Source organism: Nycticebus coucang, chromosome 1, assembly GCF_027406575.1.
Source record: "Nycticebus coucang isolate mNycCou1 chromosome 1, mNycCou1.pri, whole genome shotgun sequence".
Taxonomy (NCBI): Eukaryota; Metazoa; Chordata; class Mammalia; order Primates; family Lorisidae; genus Nycticebus; species Nycticebus coucang.
This window is the reverse complement of record NC_069780.1, coordinates 80,890,014-80,905,253: the sequence shown is the minus strand read 5'-3', so window position 1 is coordinate 80,905,253 and position 15,240 is coordinate 80,890,014. Positions and strand designations below refer to the sequence as shown.

At 40.5% G+C, this 15,240-nt stretch overlaps 1 protein-coding gene across 1 annotated transcript in view; it reads left to right on the top strand.

Annotated features, from left to right (window-relative positions):
• The window catches only part of DCHS2 (dachsous cadherin-related 2), a 257,837-nt gene that overhangs the window by 111,906 nt on the left and 130,691 nt on the right, over positions 1-15,240 (top strand). Inside the window, exon 4 of the mRNA XM_053597835.1 lies at positions 9,060-9,251. Coding sequence (XP_053453810.1) covers positions 9,060-9,251 — 192 coding nt within the window. The remainder of the gene's footprint in view (positions 1-9,059; positions 9,252-15,240) is intronic.

The window sequence follows — 15,240 nt, the reverse complement described above, 5'->3', positions numbered from 1 at the left end:
AATTATTGAGTATCAACAGCTTAAGTCAATTTAAGTTAATAAATCAGAGGCACGTATTGATTTTTGAAGTACCAATTAGTGGATTAGTTCTTGGCAACAACATTTTTATGTCACAAATATCAATTAATTGTTCTTTTAATCTTACCTTTGAAGGAAGACCAACATTGTTGAAACAGTGTCATTGGTAGAGAAACCTCTGGAGAACTTCCGCGTGGCTGGGAGCCCGGACTCTGTTCCCTACCTTGAACTCCCTTTGGTTCCTTTTAGCATAGGTACCTTGCAGGGCTTTTGTTTGTTGATTTGTGTGTGTGTGTGGGGGGGGGGGGGGGGGGCGGGGGCGGGGGATGTTAAAGTAAGGTTAAAAGAATCTTCTCAGAAGAGTTATTAGATCATGTAATAGATCCTGTTTTCAATTTTAGTTTTTCCAATGACAAATGAAACTTTTGAGAAAGATAAAGTCACGATATAAAACTTCAACTCAATGAAAGCTTTTTGGCTGGGGCCTGAAATAAAGTGGTTTTTTTTCTTCTTCTTCTTTTTTTAATTCAATTTTTATCTTTACTGTGGCTGCACAACAGGGAGGCAACAACGAATGGAGGCTGCACTTGCCTGTAAAACCAGTTCAAATACAGAATCTCAAATGAGCCCCTGACAGGCACTGGGCTTAAGTCATTCCCAAAGTCAAATTTTTAAGCCCAAGTGCTGACTCTGTTTTTCTAAAGATTTATTATTATGCTCTTAGATCAGGGGTTGGCAAACCCTAGCATGTGGGCCAGATCTATCCTGCTGCCTGTTTTTCTACCCACCTGTGAGCTACAAATGGTGTTTACTTTTTTAAATGGTTGAAAAAAAGAGAAAGAGAAGTAATAGTTTATGACAAGTAAAAATTACATGAAATTCAAATTTTTGGCATTCATAAATAAAATTTTTTTGGAACAAAGCCATTCATTTAGCATATTGTCTCCCTATGGCCTTTTTATGCCAAAATGGCAGAGTTGAATAGCTTTAACAGAAGCCTTATACCCTGTGGAGCCTAAAATAGTTACTATCTGGCCCTTTGTAGAAAGCATTTGCTCCTCCTGGTTTAGAAATCAGTAGTGCCGAAGGCCCTGTGACTCCCTCATTTCTGAACTGCAGTGGGTTTTCAAGAATGAGGCACTACGAAGGGGGGGGGCGGAAGGAGGGTGAGTGCTGGGACTACACCTGTGGTGCATCTTACAAGGGTACATGTGAAACTTAGTAAAAACTTAGTCTTAACACAACAACTAAGAAAATGCCAGGAAGGTTATGTTAACCAGGGTGATGAAAATATGTCAAATGATCTATAACGTACATGGTGTATGGTGCCCCATGATCGCATTAATGTACACAGCTATGATTTAATAAAAAAAAAAAGAATGAGGCACTATGAAAATGCACTCATAATAGCAGAACAGACAGATGGCAAATACCTATCACAAACAATTTATTTTTAGGTTTAGTACTTTTGGGTGCTCAGCTTCTTTTTTGTAATATTATTTCCATGAAATCGTCTTTATTTTTGAAAATTTAAAGTAAAAAGATAAAAATCACTATTCCCCCTCATTAAATGACTTAACATATAGCTTATTTCCTGTTAGTTTTATTCTGTACATTGGATTGTTTGCACAAATGGGATTTTTGTATAGTTTTCTTTTATTTTTCCTAAACATAACATTGCAGTCATTTTATTGCGACCTTATGTATACAATTTTGGTGGGTACATTGAATTCTATCTTATTGATGAATTATAGTTTATTTAATAACTTTTTATTATCAGATCTTTGGGTTCAAGAATAAAGCTATATTATGTCTTTCATATAAATATCTTTCTATGTATAGTCCTAGCATATACTAACTGAATCAAAGCAGATAAATTTTTTAAGTTTTGGAGAATTTTTAACATATGTGTGTATTACATACAGAGGGTGAATAAAATGTATACACATTGTAAGAAAGGAAACAAGTGTATTAAAATTGAAATACTCAAGTCATTTTTGACTTCTGCAATTACAACAGATACAAGATAACAAATGCCATCATTATATACTGAGTATTACAATTTTAATAGTTTTTTTCTGTATGTGTTTTCCATATACATATATGTGTGTGTGTATATATATATATAAAACGAAGTTACAGATAGTCTGTAAAAATGGGTGCATACTTAATATATTATCCTTACTACCACTTAATATATTATTTTAATATTGATAATTTATAAGACATATTATTTTCTTTTTACTTATTTGATTACTAGTGAAGTTAAATTGTTTAAATATATTTCTTTTTGTGTAACTTGATTTTTCATGCCCTTTAGCTATTTTTTTAATTGGGCAATCAGTGTCATTTTTAGTTTTTTAAAGCCTTCTTCTATATTAAGGAAATTAACTTTTGAATACATATTCATTGCAGATATCAGACCTACTTTGTCTTTGCATTTTTTTGTGTAGGATATTTTTGACATAATGAACTTTTAGTTGTTTACATGGTCATTGTATTAACTTTTTTCCTTTGTGATTTTTGTCCATCTCTTTTACTTTTGAAATCACTTTTGGCTTTGAATTTTTTTTCCCCCCAGTGGAAGGATCAGCCAAATATTCCCCTCTGCATTCTTTGTGCTTTAAATAATTTCATTATTTACATTTAGCATAGAATTTATTTTGGTGTATGGTTAATATCAAACCAAATTTTCCCCATGTATTTTGCCAATTTTTCTAGCAATTTATTTGGGTAAATCCACATTCCTTAGTGGTTTCCTTTGTAATATACACAGAATTTAGTTTTACTAGGATCTGTTTCAGGTCTTGCTCTTGTGTTCTGTTGATCTGTCTGCCAGTTCTTTTTTACAGATCACACTATTTTAATTGTTTACTTTGTAACACCTCATAGGAAAGTTAACCCCTTTTGTCCTATTGGTTTCCTTCCAAAAAATTTCCTTAGGTGCTTTTTTGGAGTGAGAACAAAACAACAATTTAGTGGGATTAGTAGTTTCTTAATCTTATTCTTCCATTAAGGCAATAAAAACATACTAACAAAATGGTCTATTTCTTCTTTCCCTCCCTCCCTTCCCTTCCCTTCCCTTCCCTTCCCTTCCCTTCCTTCCTTTCTTTCCTGTAACTTGAGGATATGTTTTCAGTTTATTTATATAATAGCTGTGTCAACTTCTCCGAAAAATACGTTTTAAAAGGCAAAACTAAAACACAATTCAGTTTCCAACCTCTTAATAGTTCCACTTGCCTTCAGATTATTATTTTTTTTTTCTGCCCAACTGATTTTAGTTGTAAGATTTCGGTGGCTTTGAAAAAGATTCATATTATGAATCTTACTCTATGATGATATAACTTGGTCAATAGATTGTGTTTTAGTAATAAAACAATTATTCCACAGTGTTTCATAAGTGTTATTGAACATTCTTATGTGTTTCTTCTAAAGGCCAAATAGAAAGAATAGTCATGAAGCTATTTCTCAAAATGCTTGCATCTTACCCGCCTGGGCAGATTCACACATTTATGCCGCGGACATCACCAGCACCCCACTGTGAACCAGGCCCCAGTGCTGTGGGTGCCAGACGTGAAGTGGGGAGCAAGATACACATCATGCCTGCTCCAAACATGAAATTCTAATGGGGAGGACATACTCGTATTACTGTCAATAAACAAACAAATAGGCTGGGTGGGGTGGCTCTCTCCTGTTCTCCTAGCACTTTGGGAGGCCTAGGCAGGTGGATTGCATGAGCTCAGGAGTTTGAGAACAGCCTAAGCAAAAGCAAGACCTTGTCTGTACTAAAAATAGAAAAAAACTAGCCAGGCATCGTGGCGGGTGCCTGTAGTCCCAACTACTTAGGAGGCTGAGGCAAGAGAATCACTTGAGCCCAAGAGTTTGAGGTTGCTGTGAGCTATGATGATGCCGTGGCACTCTGGCTAGGGCAATAGAGTGAGACTCTGTCTCAAAAAGAAAAAAAAAAGAAAGAAAAAAGAAAAGAAACCCAAATAAATAAAAACATATAATGTGGTATAAAGTCCAAATTGGTGCTCTGAAGAAAAAGCAAAGGCAAGGTAAAAAGACAGCAGGAAGCAGAGGTGAGAAGACCCCTCACTGGCAAGGGTGTCACGGAAGGCCTGTGTGACTAGGTGTTTTCGTAACGGAGATGTGGAGGGGATAAGGGAGCACGTTGGCGGCAAAAGACCTTGCAGGGGGAGAGAACACAGTGCACAGACTCCAAGATGAGAACAAGCAGGTGCATTCGAGGACCATAGGGGACCAGTGTGTTGGGAGGGGATGGAGGGAGTCAGAGTAGTGGGGATGGGGTCAGAGAAGTAGCCAGTGGTAGATTAAAGTGTTGGCTTTCATTGGGTATGATGGGAAGCCACGGGAGGATTCTGAGCAGGAAAGTAACACAATCTGGTGTGATTTTAAGAAGGTCTCTCTGGCTGCTGTAGGAGACTGGGAAGGTCGCAGATTTGGGGTGGAGTGGAAGGAATCAGGAGTTCCCCTGCAGCAGTTACATCTGAGACCCCGGTCAGTCACTAAAGAGGAGGTGTTGGCTGGCAGTAGGGTGATGCGGGAGCCTGGCCCACAGCCTGGAGAGCTGGTTTAGTGCTGCAGGCCTGGTCAGACCAGGGAGTGTATTGGTTTCTTAGCACCATTGTAACAAATTCAGGAGCTCAAAATAACAGAAATTATTGTTTCTCACAATTCTGGACACTGTAAGTCCAAAATTCAGCAAGGCCTGGCTCCCTCTGGGGTCTCTGAAGGAGAATTCATCCTTTGTGTCTTCCAGCTCCTGGTGGCTGCCAGTTTCCTTGACTTGCAGCCACCTCACTTCGGCCTCTGCCTCTGCGGTCACATGGCCTCCTGTTCCTCTGCCTGTCAGATCTCCCTCTGCCTCTCTCTTATATATAAACCTTTCCTCTCAAAACCCTTAACTTAATCACGACTTTTGCCATGTGTGGTGATAGTCATTCTGTTATATAAGGTGACACAGATTCCAGGGATTAGGACATAGACACAGTCATCCTTTGGGGGGGCCACCATCCAGTCCCTGCAAGCAGTCAGCATGAAAGGAAGTGGTCCCAGGACTGGGCTCTGGGGAGCTACGGCATCCATGGGCCAAGAAGAGAACACAGAGCCAGTTAGGGAAGAGAAGAGGAGGGGAGGGAAGGGGAGGGGAGGGGAGGACGAGGAGAGACGCAGGTGGTACGGAGAGGAGTGCGTTTCAGTGAGCAGGGCATGACTAGCGGTGGAAAAGAGTGGGTGACTCAGAAAATAAGGACTGAGCAATGATTACCGGACTTGGGAACTTGGCAAACTTGCTAAACTGTGTTTTAGAGGGTGAATACTTGCATCTGTCATGGTCCTTAATGCTGAATCCATCTTCACTGGTTTATTATTGTCCTGTTTTAGCAGTGGGATCAGTGACTGGCCAAGTGCTTCAGTTGTGAAGTGTTAGTTCATTATTTATTGATTTCTTCTTTTCTATTTGAAGTTCTGTGTGTTGTGTCAAGGTTTGTTTCCTCAAACTGTTAAAGTGCATGATAGAAATTCTTGGAATTGTAATAAGAAAAAAAATGTAAAGGGCTGGGTATGGCGGCTCATGCCTATAATCCTAGCATTCTGGGAGGTGGATGCTGGTGGATTGCCTGAGTGAAGGAGTTTGAGACCAGCCTGAGCAAGAGAGAGACCCCTGTCGCTAAAAATCTAGCCAGGCGTTGTGGCAGGCACCTGTAGTCCAAGCTACTCTGGAGGCTGAGGCAAGAGTATCGTTTGAGCCCAAGAGTCGGTTTTTTTTTATTTTTTCCTAAGGGGCTTTCCCTTTTATTAAATGTACTGGATTACTGTCATTGGGATTAATCCATGTGGTCCAAATTATACAAGGCCAGTACATACATCCTGCACAGGTGACTAATCCATGGAATATGCACTTATCTCTTTTAGTATATTGTCTTTCCCAAGATGGATTTTTACATGCATACACTCATACATGCTCCCTTGTAATAATGTAATAATGTTACGTTATTAAAAATGTAGCATGCATCAAAGGTTAGTAATACTTGTTTGGGTATTCCTTCTGTTATAACTCAGGTTATTGCCTCTCTAGGGATATCAGTATACCCACATAGAAAATTCAGTCCGCTCTAGGGAAACAGAAGAATTATAGCAAACAGCAGGCCTCCCCCGGGGGGGGACACATATCTGATATTGGGTTTATTAAATATGCAAGTTCCTTCAGGCTTTCCTGTACATTCATAATAACAGTAAACAGAAATAAATAAACTTGTTTTATATAAACTGAATCACTTGCTAATGTGTATGAGTAAAGGCTGAGAATTAATTTTAGAATTTCAAGTTCATTGTCTTTGTCTTCCAATCTAGCTGAAGTTATTGAGAACACCATATGGTTTTAGAAGATATATCTGGTGTCTTTGGGAATTTGGGGCTACTAAATTATGAACAGTTGTCAGAATGGAATAGCCCAAATGTATTTGGAGTTACGTTCTTTGTGGCGGGGAAAGTTGTGGGTTTCTTAGGTAAACTCGTCTAATGAGAAGAGTAACTCACAAATACACTAGCTGTTTGCACAAGATGAATAATTTTGTCAGAAAATATGAGATAGATGACAGTGAAGATAAGAGGCTGTATCATCAGTTGAAAAAAATAGATAATTAAGGAGGGAAAATAATCCTGCCAATCGGTAAGAGTTTTGTCATGCCAAGGGATTCTCGTGTCGGCCCTCCGACGTTTTTGGCGGATGATCTTTGTTGCAGTCTGTCCTGGGCACCGTGTGATGTTTAGTACCACTGGCTTCCACCCACTAGATGCCAGTGGTATACCCTCCCCAGCTGTGACAACTACCAATGTTGCCAGACACAGGCACATGTCTGTTTTGAGGGTAAACTTGCCCCTGGTTAAGAACCATCGAGATAGGGCGGCGCCTGTGGCTCAGCGGGTAGGGCGCCGGCCCCATATGCTGAGGGTGGTGGGTTCAAACCCGGCCCCGGCCAAAACTGCAACCAAAAAATAGCCGGGTGTTGTGGCGGGCGCCTGTAGTCCCAGCTACTTGGGAGGCTGAGGCAAGAGAATCGCCTTAAGCCCAGGAGTTGGAGGTTGCTGTGAGCTGTGTGAGGCCACCGCACTCTACCGAGGGCGATAAAGTGAGACTCTGTCTCTACAAAAAAAAAAAAAAGAACCATCGAGATAGTCACATTTTGAATACTCAAGACAGCAGGAGGAAGGGGCAGGCTTACTGAGAACTTCTGTTGTTGAACATGTTATTGGGATGGGACTTTATTGATTTAAGTCAATTCTTTTTTTTTTTTTCAATCTAGAATTAAATGAGTATTATAGTAGTAATAATGTAGGTCATGAGATTGTTTGTAAAAAGCTTTACAGAAATATTCAGGGTTGCCAGAGTTATTTTCCAAAACTAAATCTGTGGTAGGGTGGCATTGGGGAGACTTTTCTGGGTATAACTTTCTACTTGCTAAATTTTACCACCTGGTAGAGGCTACCTGGATGTTTACATGATCTTATATGCTTGTCTTCACATATTACAGACTAAATAGCACTTACAGTAGGTACTGTTTACATTCACCAGATATCTTCACGATCCTCTGCCTTTACCAGCCTTCCTGTGGTTACCTAGTTCCGTCCAGGGAAATGTGAGTGGAGTTTAAAAGCCAGAGTGCTTCTTACAAACCTCTCTTTCCCTATCATAGTGACTTTAGGGCCTTGTTGGTATGTGTCCCTGCAAACCAAAGAAATAGCTGCTTTTTTTTTCATTGTCTCTGTTTTCTCTCCTGTTTGGGGGGGATGTTTATTAGTTGGAGGTTGAACTTTCTGAATTGATCTGCTCAGTTCTCCTTTATTTCCAATTGCCATTATTTTTATCTATTTTTCTGCTTTCTGGAACCCCGCTGGAATAGAAGGTTGACCTAACACCCAGGAGCACAGATATTGCTACCAGTTGCCTTTCTTCATGTTAATGATCTTCTGGTGAGAAAGCCACAAGCATATGAGATGAGCTGTTACCCAGAAGGGTGCTGCACATGGTCTAGCTAACAGTGGTTCTCAACCTGTGGGTCTGTATTAAAGGGTCGCAGCATTAGGAAGGTTGAGAACCAATGGTCTAGCACATTCTGCCTTGGAGGTTTGCTTTTACTTGGAGGTCTGCTCAGGAGGTTTGCTTTTACTATTAATCGGGTTGTTAATTGAAAGCGTTTGTATTAAGGCTATGAGCTCAAAAATTGTTTGAGTTCAATACAGCCTGTTACGTTTCTCAGTTGCTCCATCTTTTTCACCAGGCACAGGACTACAGTTAATGTAGATGATCTTATGGGGAAGGAAAAGGTTCCCTTTTCACTGAGCATGTCAGTGTTTGGGCCTGTTTAAGCACGCAGAGCATGGGCTGGATTTCATCCAGCTGCTAAACGTGTGCCTGCAGACATAATGCCGGACAACTGTGCAGGGCCCTGACTGAGGCACTTCTAGAAGGAAAGCTGCTCTGGGAGAATCAACTCTCACACTTCAGGGTGCATTCTGTCTCTGGGATTGGATTTCTAATAATGGCCACTTACCGCCTGGATTTTTTTGCCCTTCCTTTGCTGCTCTCGAAGAAACAGTGTGGTGGCACATCTAGCCCATCACTTGAAGACTTGGTATGAGAGAGAATCAACGGTTGCGTTGTCAAGTCTGTACCCCTGTGGGTGTTTATAAACCCTGAGACTGAATGAAGTCATTTAGGTTTAGTGAACAGAATAAGAAGACAGAAGAACCCAGGGCTGAGCCCTAAGATCTCCTGAAAATATAGGAGTGGGCAAAGGGGATTGTAAAGGAAAACTTAAAAGAGAGGAGGAAAGTAAAGGGAGTAGTCACAGAAGGTAAGAGAGGAAAGAGATATAAACAAGCAGAAAACCAAAGCCTATGCTTTATGAATAGCTATGGGGGTTACTTGGTAGTGCAAATCATTATAATAATTCCTAACCAACTGTAAGTAATGCCAGCATTTCTGTTTCTCCCCTGATCATGCTCCTCTCTCATAGGTAAAAGCCTCTGATGCAGATGCAGGCCTGTATGGCTTTGTTGAGTATACGATGTATGATGGATTCCAAAGCTATGAAGCACCACAAGCATTCCGGATCGACCCTCGTGATGGGCACATCTGTGTTTCTAAAGATATTGACCGGGAAAGGGATCCTGCCATTTATGATCTCCTGGTGAAAGCTAAGGATGGGGTAAGTCATGAAGCATGAAATTAATTTCAGACATACTCAAAAATAAGCCAGTATGCACATATTATAAAGTACTGGTGGTTATCAAAAATTGGCTAATTTTACTTCTTATATAATTACCCCTTTGTTGAAGTTTTTTGAAGCAAATACCAGGTCATATATATATGTGTGTGTGTGTATTTTTTTATTGAATCATTTTTTGGATGAAATTATATATATAATTGATATATATAAATGATTCAATAATATCTCTAACAGATGACTGTTTAAAAATACAGCTAAAACATTAACAATAATACTTTAATAATACCTGATATCCACTCTGTGTTAAATTTTCTGCATTACCTAAACTTGTCTTTTAATAGTTGGCTTGTTTGAATCAAAATTCAAATAAGTCCATGCATTGATTTGATATATCCCTTAAATTTCAACCTATAACAGCCACGCCTCTTACCTTTTCTCCTATGGCATTTACAAAAAAGTGAATCAAGTCATTTATCCTGTAAATTTTCCACATACTGAATGTGGCTGATAACATCATTGGGAATCATGTAATGTGTTCTTGTATCTCTTATATTTCCTATAAACGGGCATTGAGAGCCAGAGACTTGAGTGGTTTCAGGTTCATTTAGGTGATGCCTTGCACCTCTTACTGCACTCACAGACACATACCATTATTTCATTAGAAGTTGCAAAATGGTGATTTCTGAATTCATTTGCCCCTTTTGCATTTATTATTAAGACTTCTTCAACTAAGAAGAATGTTCTCATTACAACTGTTTGATTACCCTGAACTATTAAATGTAATTCACACAGAAAATGTAGGATAATGCTTGATTATTTCTCTTCCTTTTACCAGTTCATTGAATAGACTGTGCCTTAATCATCTCCCAGGGTGACAAGTAATTTCATTCCCTTAGTTTGAATATAAACCCCTACGGGTGACATCTGCATCTGTTACAATATAGTCAGTCTGTATCTCCAGTGTGCTTGTCCCTCAGTAACGCAAAAAGATTGGTGAAGATGAAGGTAACAGTGTTGGTAGTGACTCGGTAGACTGCCCTTGAAAACAATCTAGACTACATCCAAAGAATAAATTAACTCCAACATGACATTTCTAAGTTCAAGATGTCAGATTGTAGGGCATAATAAATTTATTTAAAACAATAAACTGCATCTTGACAGAAGACCTTTAACTTTATATTACTACCTGGACAATCTGGTTTTACTTGATCTTTTTTTTTTTTTTTTTTTTCTAATAAATGTCCTGAAAGCCCTTTAGAAGAAAATTGCTGAGAATCCATTTGCTGGTGTTTACTAAGTCATTTTTATATGTCGATAGGAGAATTTTTCTTGTAAAATGCTTTACATGTTCTGGGCTTCTTGGCCTCTGCTCAATTTATCCTTGTGATGACTGTCAATAATTTTTTCTAACTCAATCACTTCTACTCTACCGATATTACTTCTGAAATATTCTATTTTTGCTGCTACAGCTACAGCTATTTATTTGATACATGGAAGCCATGAGGATGCGGTAAAACTACCTAATGGAACCAAATAATTGGATTACATTGGCAATCAAGTGATTTTTTTCACAGTAAAGCTCTATAATTTAATTATTCCATGCTTTTATGTTTCCTTTTCCCATCCATTTTCACCAAATGGATCTCTCGTTTTTGGTGTGCGTGTTTATTAACATTTGTTATCTGTATTTTGTTGTATCCTGAATTCTGTAGCTGAAATATGTGTCTGAGATAAAGCTTTTTCAGTTCTATCTCACAAGTGTAGGCTTAAGGGAGCATTTTGTGAGACTAACAATATAGAAAGTAAGTTGAGATGGCCAAGATGGTGGACTCAAAGCAGCCTGCACACAACGCTGCTCTTTTAGGAAAGAATCCGAGTGGCAATAGGTACCTGCTTTTGTATCAGTTGTCTGAGTGAGAGCTCTGGGAATCCATGCACGGAGGCAGGAGGAAGTGAAGAAGACAGATGTGGGATGAGCTGCTCAGCAGGCCCAGAGGTAATTAGGGGAAGGCACCCAGATGTGGGAAAAGGACGGGAGGAAGTCTCAGGTTCCATGCTTCCCCTGAGGAGACTGCAGCCGGAGCCAGGAGGGACCCTGCACTGCAGCTGGCTTCTAGACTGTAGAGCCTGGACTGGAGGCTGTGCAGCCATGTTGCTAGGTGAGGGAGGAGTAATTTGTGAATCATGGGCATTGCAGCTGACACCATCTTGTAATATCCCAACCCTGGAATGCCAGCCAAGGAGGAAGCGGGGAATCCTAGTGCTCACATGTGCCCATGGGCAGGTGACCTGTATCCCCACTGCTGCCACCTCCTCGGACCCCGAGCATGGCAGGAGAATCACGGGCCTCGTGTGTGCTGCCATGGCCTAGGAAATCCCACTCAACTGCACTTCCCATTGGACTTGGGTGGAACATGTGTTTGTAACCCTTAAGCAGCTGAACCACTGCTGCCACCATTCTCTGAAAGACGCCATGCAGGATGAAAGCCAGTGAGCTGCAGCCTTTGGATCTGGGAGGACTGCACACCAGGGACCTACACTGTCCTGCTCAGGCACTCTGGGTTGCATGCCAAGCATGTCCTTCCCAGTAGCTTCCTGACCCATGCACACAAGCATTGCACCTTGCAGACCTGCTCTATCCCACCTAGGCACTCTGCCCTCTGCCGTGGCACTGTATTGTGGGCCACCGCTCTGCCCCATGTATAATTTGTTACCCGCTGGACCACTCCACCCAAGGAGGCTGCTCTGCCTTGTGCCCCCTGGGCCTGCGGGGAAGCTCCACCTTGCATTGACCTCACCCCACTCATGTGCCTGGCACCTAGGCTTCCCAGACCTGCACACCTGGGGCATTGTGCCCAGAAGACCTCCTCCAACTCATGTGTGTGCTGCTTCCTGCCAGCCAGCCTCTCCTCACCAGTCCTGCCTCAGTGACAGGGACAAACACATGGGAATAGGGGTGATGTGGCAGAGAAACAGGATTAAAGGCTCATGGTGCATCTGCTCCTGTCCTGCCTGGTCAAGCTTCCAAAGCAGGACCCAGGCACACCATCGAGGGACCCATCCCTATCTTCACTGAGCAACAGAGGTTCCAGCAGAGGGGAACAGGTGTGTAGTATTTGCTGTCTGTTTCAAGCTGAGACAAAGAGCCCCAGATGAGGATAAAAACTCTGGCAACATGAAAAAGACAGGCTGTCTAAAGACTCCCAAAGGATCACAGAAGCTTTCCAAGAATGAACTCTAATGACAAGGAAATTACTGAAATAACATATATACAGTTCAGATTATGGATGACAAATAAGGTGAATGGAACTAAAGAGATGATAGAAAACTATCCCAAAGAGGCTCCCCCGCCAAAAAAAAAAAAAAAAAAATAGGACATGAGCAGAAAATTCCCTAAAGAAATAAATAACTTTAGGAAAGAGATAATCAAACTTAAAGAAATGAAAGAGTCATTTAGACAATTTCAAAATATAGCAGAAAACTTTAATAATGGACTAGCAATAAGTGACAATAGGTCACCAACCCTGGGCTGTGGACCAGCACCAGTCCATGGCTTGTTAGGAACTGGACTGCATAGCAGGAGGTGAGTGGCGCATGTGAGCAAAGCTTCACCTGTACTTACTTACAGCTGCTCCCCATCGCTGGAATCACTGCCGGAGCTCCGATCCTGTCAGATCAGGGCTGCTTTTGATTCTCGTAGGAGCATGAACCCTACTATAAATTGTGCATATGAGAGATCTAGGTTGTGCACTCCTTAGGAGAATCTAATCCCCACCTTGCCCTCTATTTTTAGAAAAGACAGCATCTTTCTCTTGCTCAGGCTGGTCTTTAAGTCCTGAGCTCAGGCCATCAACCTGCCTCAGCCTCCCAGAGTGCTAGGACTACCCAAAATGGCCATTATTAAAAGTTGAAAAACAACAGATGCTGGCATGGATGCAGAGAGAAAGGAATGCTAACACATTATTAGGGGGCCTGCAAATTAGTACCTATATAGAAGACAGTATGGAGATTCTTCAAAGAAATAAACATAAAGTTACCGCTTGATCCAGAAATCCTGCTTCTGGGTATCTACCCAAAAGAAAAGAAGTCATTTTACCAAAAAGATACCAGCACTCAAATGCTTATCATGGCACAATTCACAAGAGATGAAAATTCATCTCTGCGAAGAGATGAATTTTCTTGGCTGCTTCCTCGGGCTTTGGTGATGATACAACTTAGTTTGTTTCTTCTCCTTACAAGCTGGAACCTCATTTCCTTCACCATTCTTCACTGAATCATGAAATATAGACTCAGAAAGCTGACTAGAATGAAATCACATCTCATAAGAGCTAAAATAGATGTTAATATTTTACTGTTCAGAAATCCTAGAAAAGAAAAACAGAGAGAATGGAAAGTAGATAATTGTCAAAGTAGAAATAAACAGCAGAAATTTTTCCTTATCTACCGATTTCCCTGGGCAACCTTCCTGCTTCCAATATTGTATACTTTCAAGCTTGAAGTTTTCCCAAACTACTGTCTTTCATAGCTTATCTTGAGGAGACTGGATTCAGGTAGATGGATTACGAGTTTCTTAACCAGCATTTATAAAATTAAATGATTAAAGTTAAATTAAAATGACTCATGACTTGAAAAGACACAATTGGAAAATAGTATATATGGAATTTGGTTACCTGTTGCTGCATAAAAAATCATTTCTGAACTTAGCAACTTAAAATGGCATTTATTATCTCGTATAGTTTTTAACAGCCAGGAATGTAGCAGTGGCTTAGCTGGGTGTTTCTGTTTCAGAGTCTCTGATGAGGTTGTGTGATCAGAACAGTTTCCGTTACCTGGATGGAAGTTTAGTTACACAGTACTGGGAACAGTACATTCTAAGGGGAAGGAGAAAATGAGTTTAGATGTACTTTTCCCCACACTGTATTCTGTGGGGTACTTGTTTGTCAATATGCTCTCTCTGTGAAAAAATCCCAGAGGATTCTGTGATCTAAAAAGAGTAGGATCACCTCAGCACTTGCTCCCTCTAGAAACGTGTGTGTTAAGTCTCTGTGAGAAGTCACCAGGCCCATTTAACATGGTGAATTCAACATTTTCTCAACTTTTTAACTAAGGGAACTCTTTATTTATTTTTTAAAGATCTCTTAATTGCTACCCTTGTATCTCTTTCTGAAACCTAGAGTTGATTGTGTCACTTAATTACTGACAACAATAGTTGCCCATGTAGGGGCTTAGGAAGAAAACATTAGAACTTTGAATTTTATCCTTTTAAATGTCGTTTTTGTGATATCTTTAATATAAAGATGCGTTAGCACAGTAAATGTATACATAATTTATTGACAAGGAAATATTATGTATGTATCAAATGCACACCACATTTTTTACTGCAGAGTCCACTGCTGTGCAGAATAAAGTCTGTCCTCCTTGGCGTTAAATCACAGGACAGGAATCCGATTGCCTTGCCTTCCTCTCCGTCCTGTGCATCCTCTCCCTCTATATGTCCACCCTCTTTTTAGCCTTCCTGCTGTACTTCCCCTTCCTGCAACATGCCAGAACCTTTTTTGTTCTTATCCCTGGAAATATACATCTGTCAAATTCTCTTTGCTTTTCAGGACCCAACTCAAAGACCCTTCAGTGTTGAGGTTTACCTCTGTTTGGTGCTCATATGAGGTCAGATAATTAAGTTCAGCAGCTCATCCTAGAAAAAGCATTACATACTTCATTGCTGATGTATTCCCCTTGGGAATTTGCACCAGTGCCAGCAATATGTTTAGCAAAGAGGTATGTAGCACCTTTTCTAGGGTGAGTTCACAAACTTAATTGTCAGACCGTGTACGATGATAGCTGTAATGGCCATTCCAGGATTAGTGTTCCAAGATTTCTTTGAAACGTGGACTTGGCACTGGCATTGACATACATAGCTTCCCAAGGGGAGTACTTAGAAGGTGACTGTAGTGACAACCAGCGATGAGGT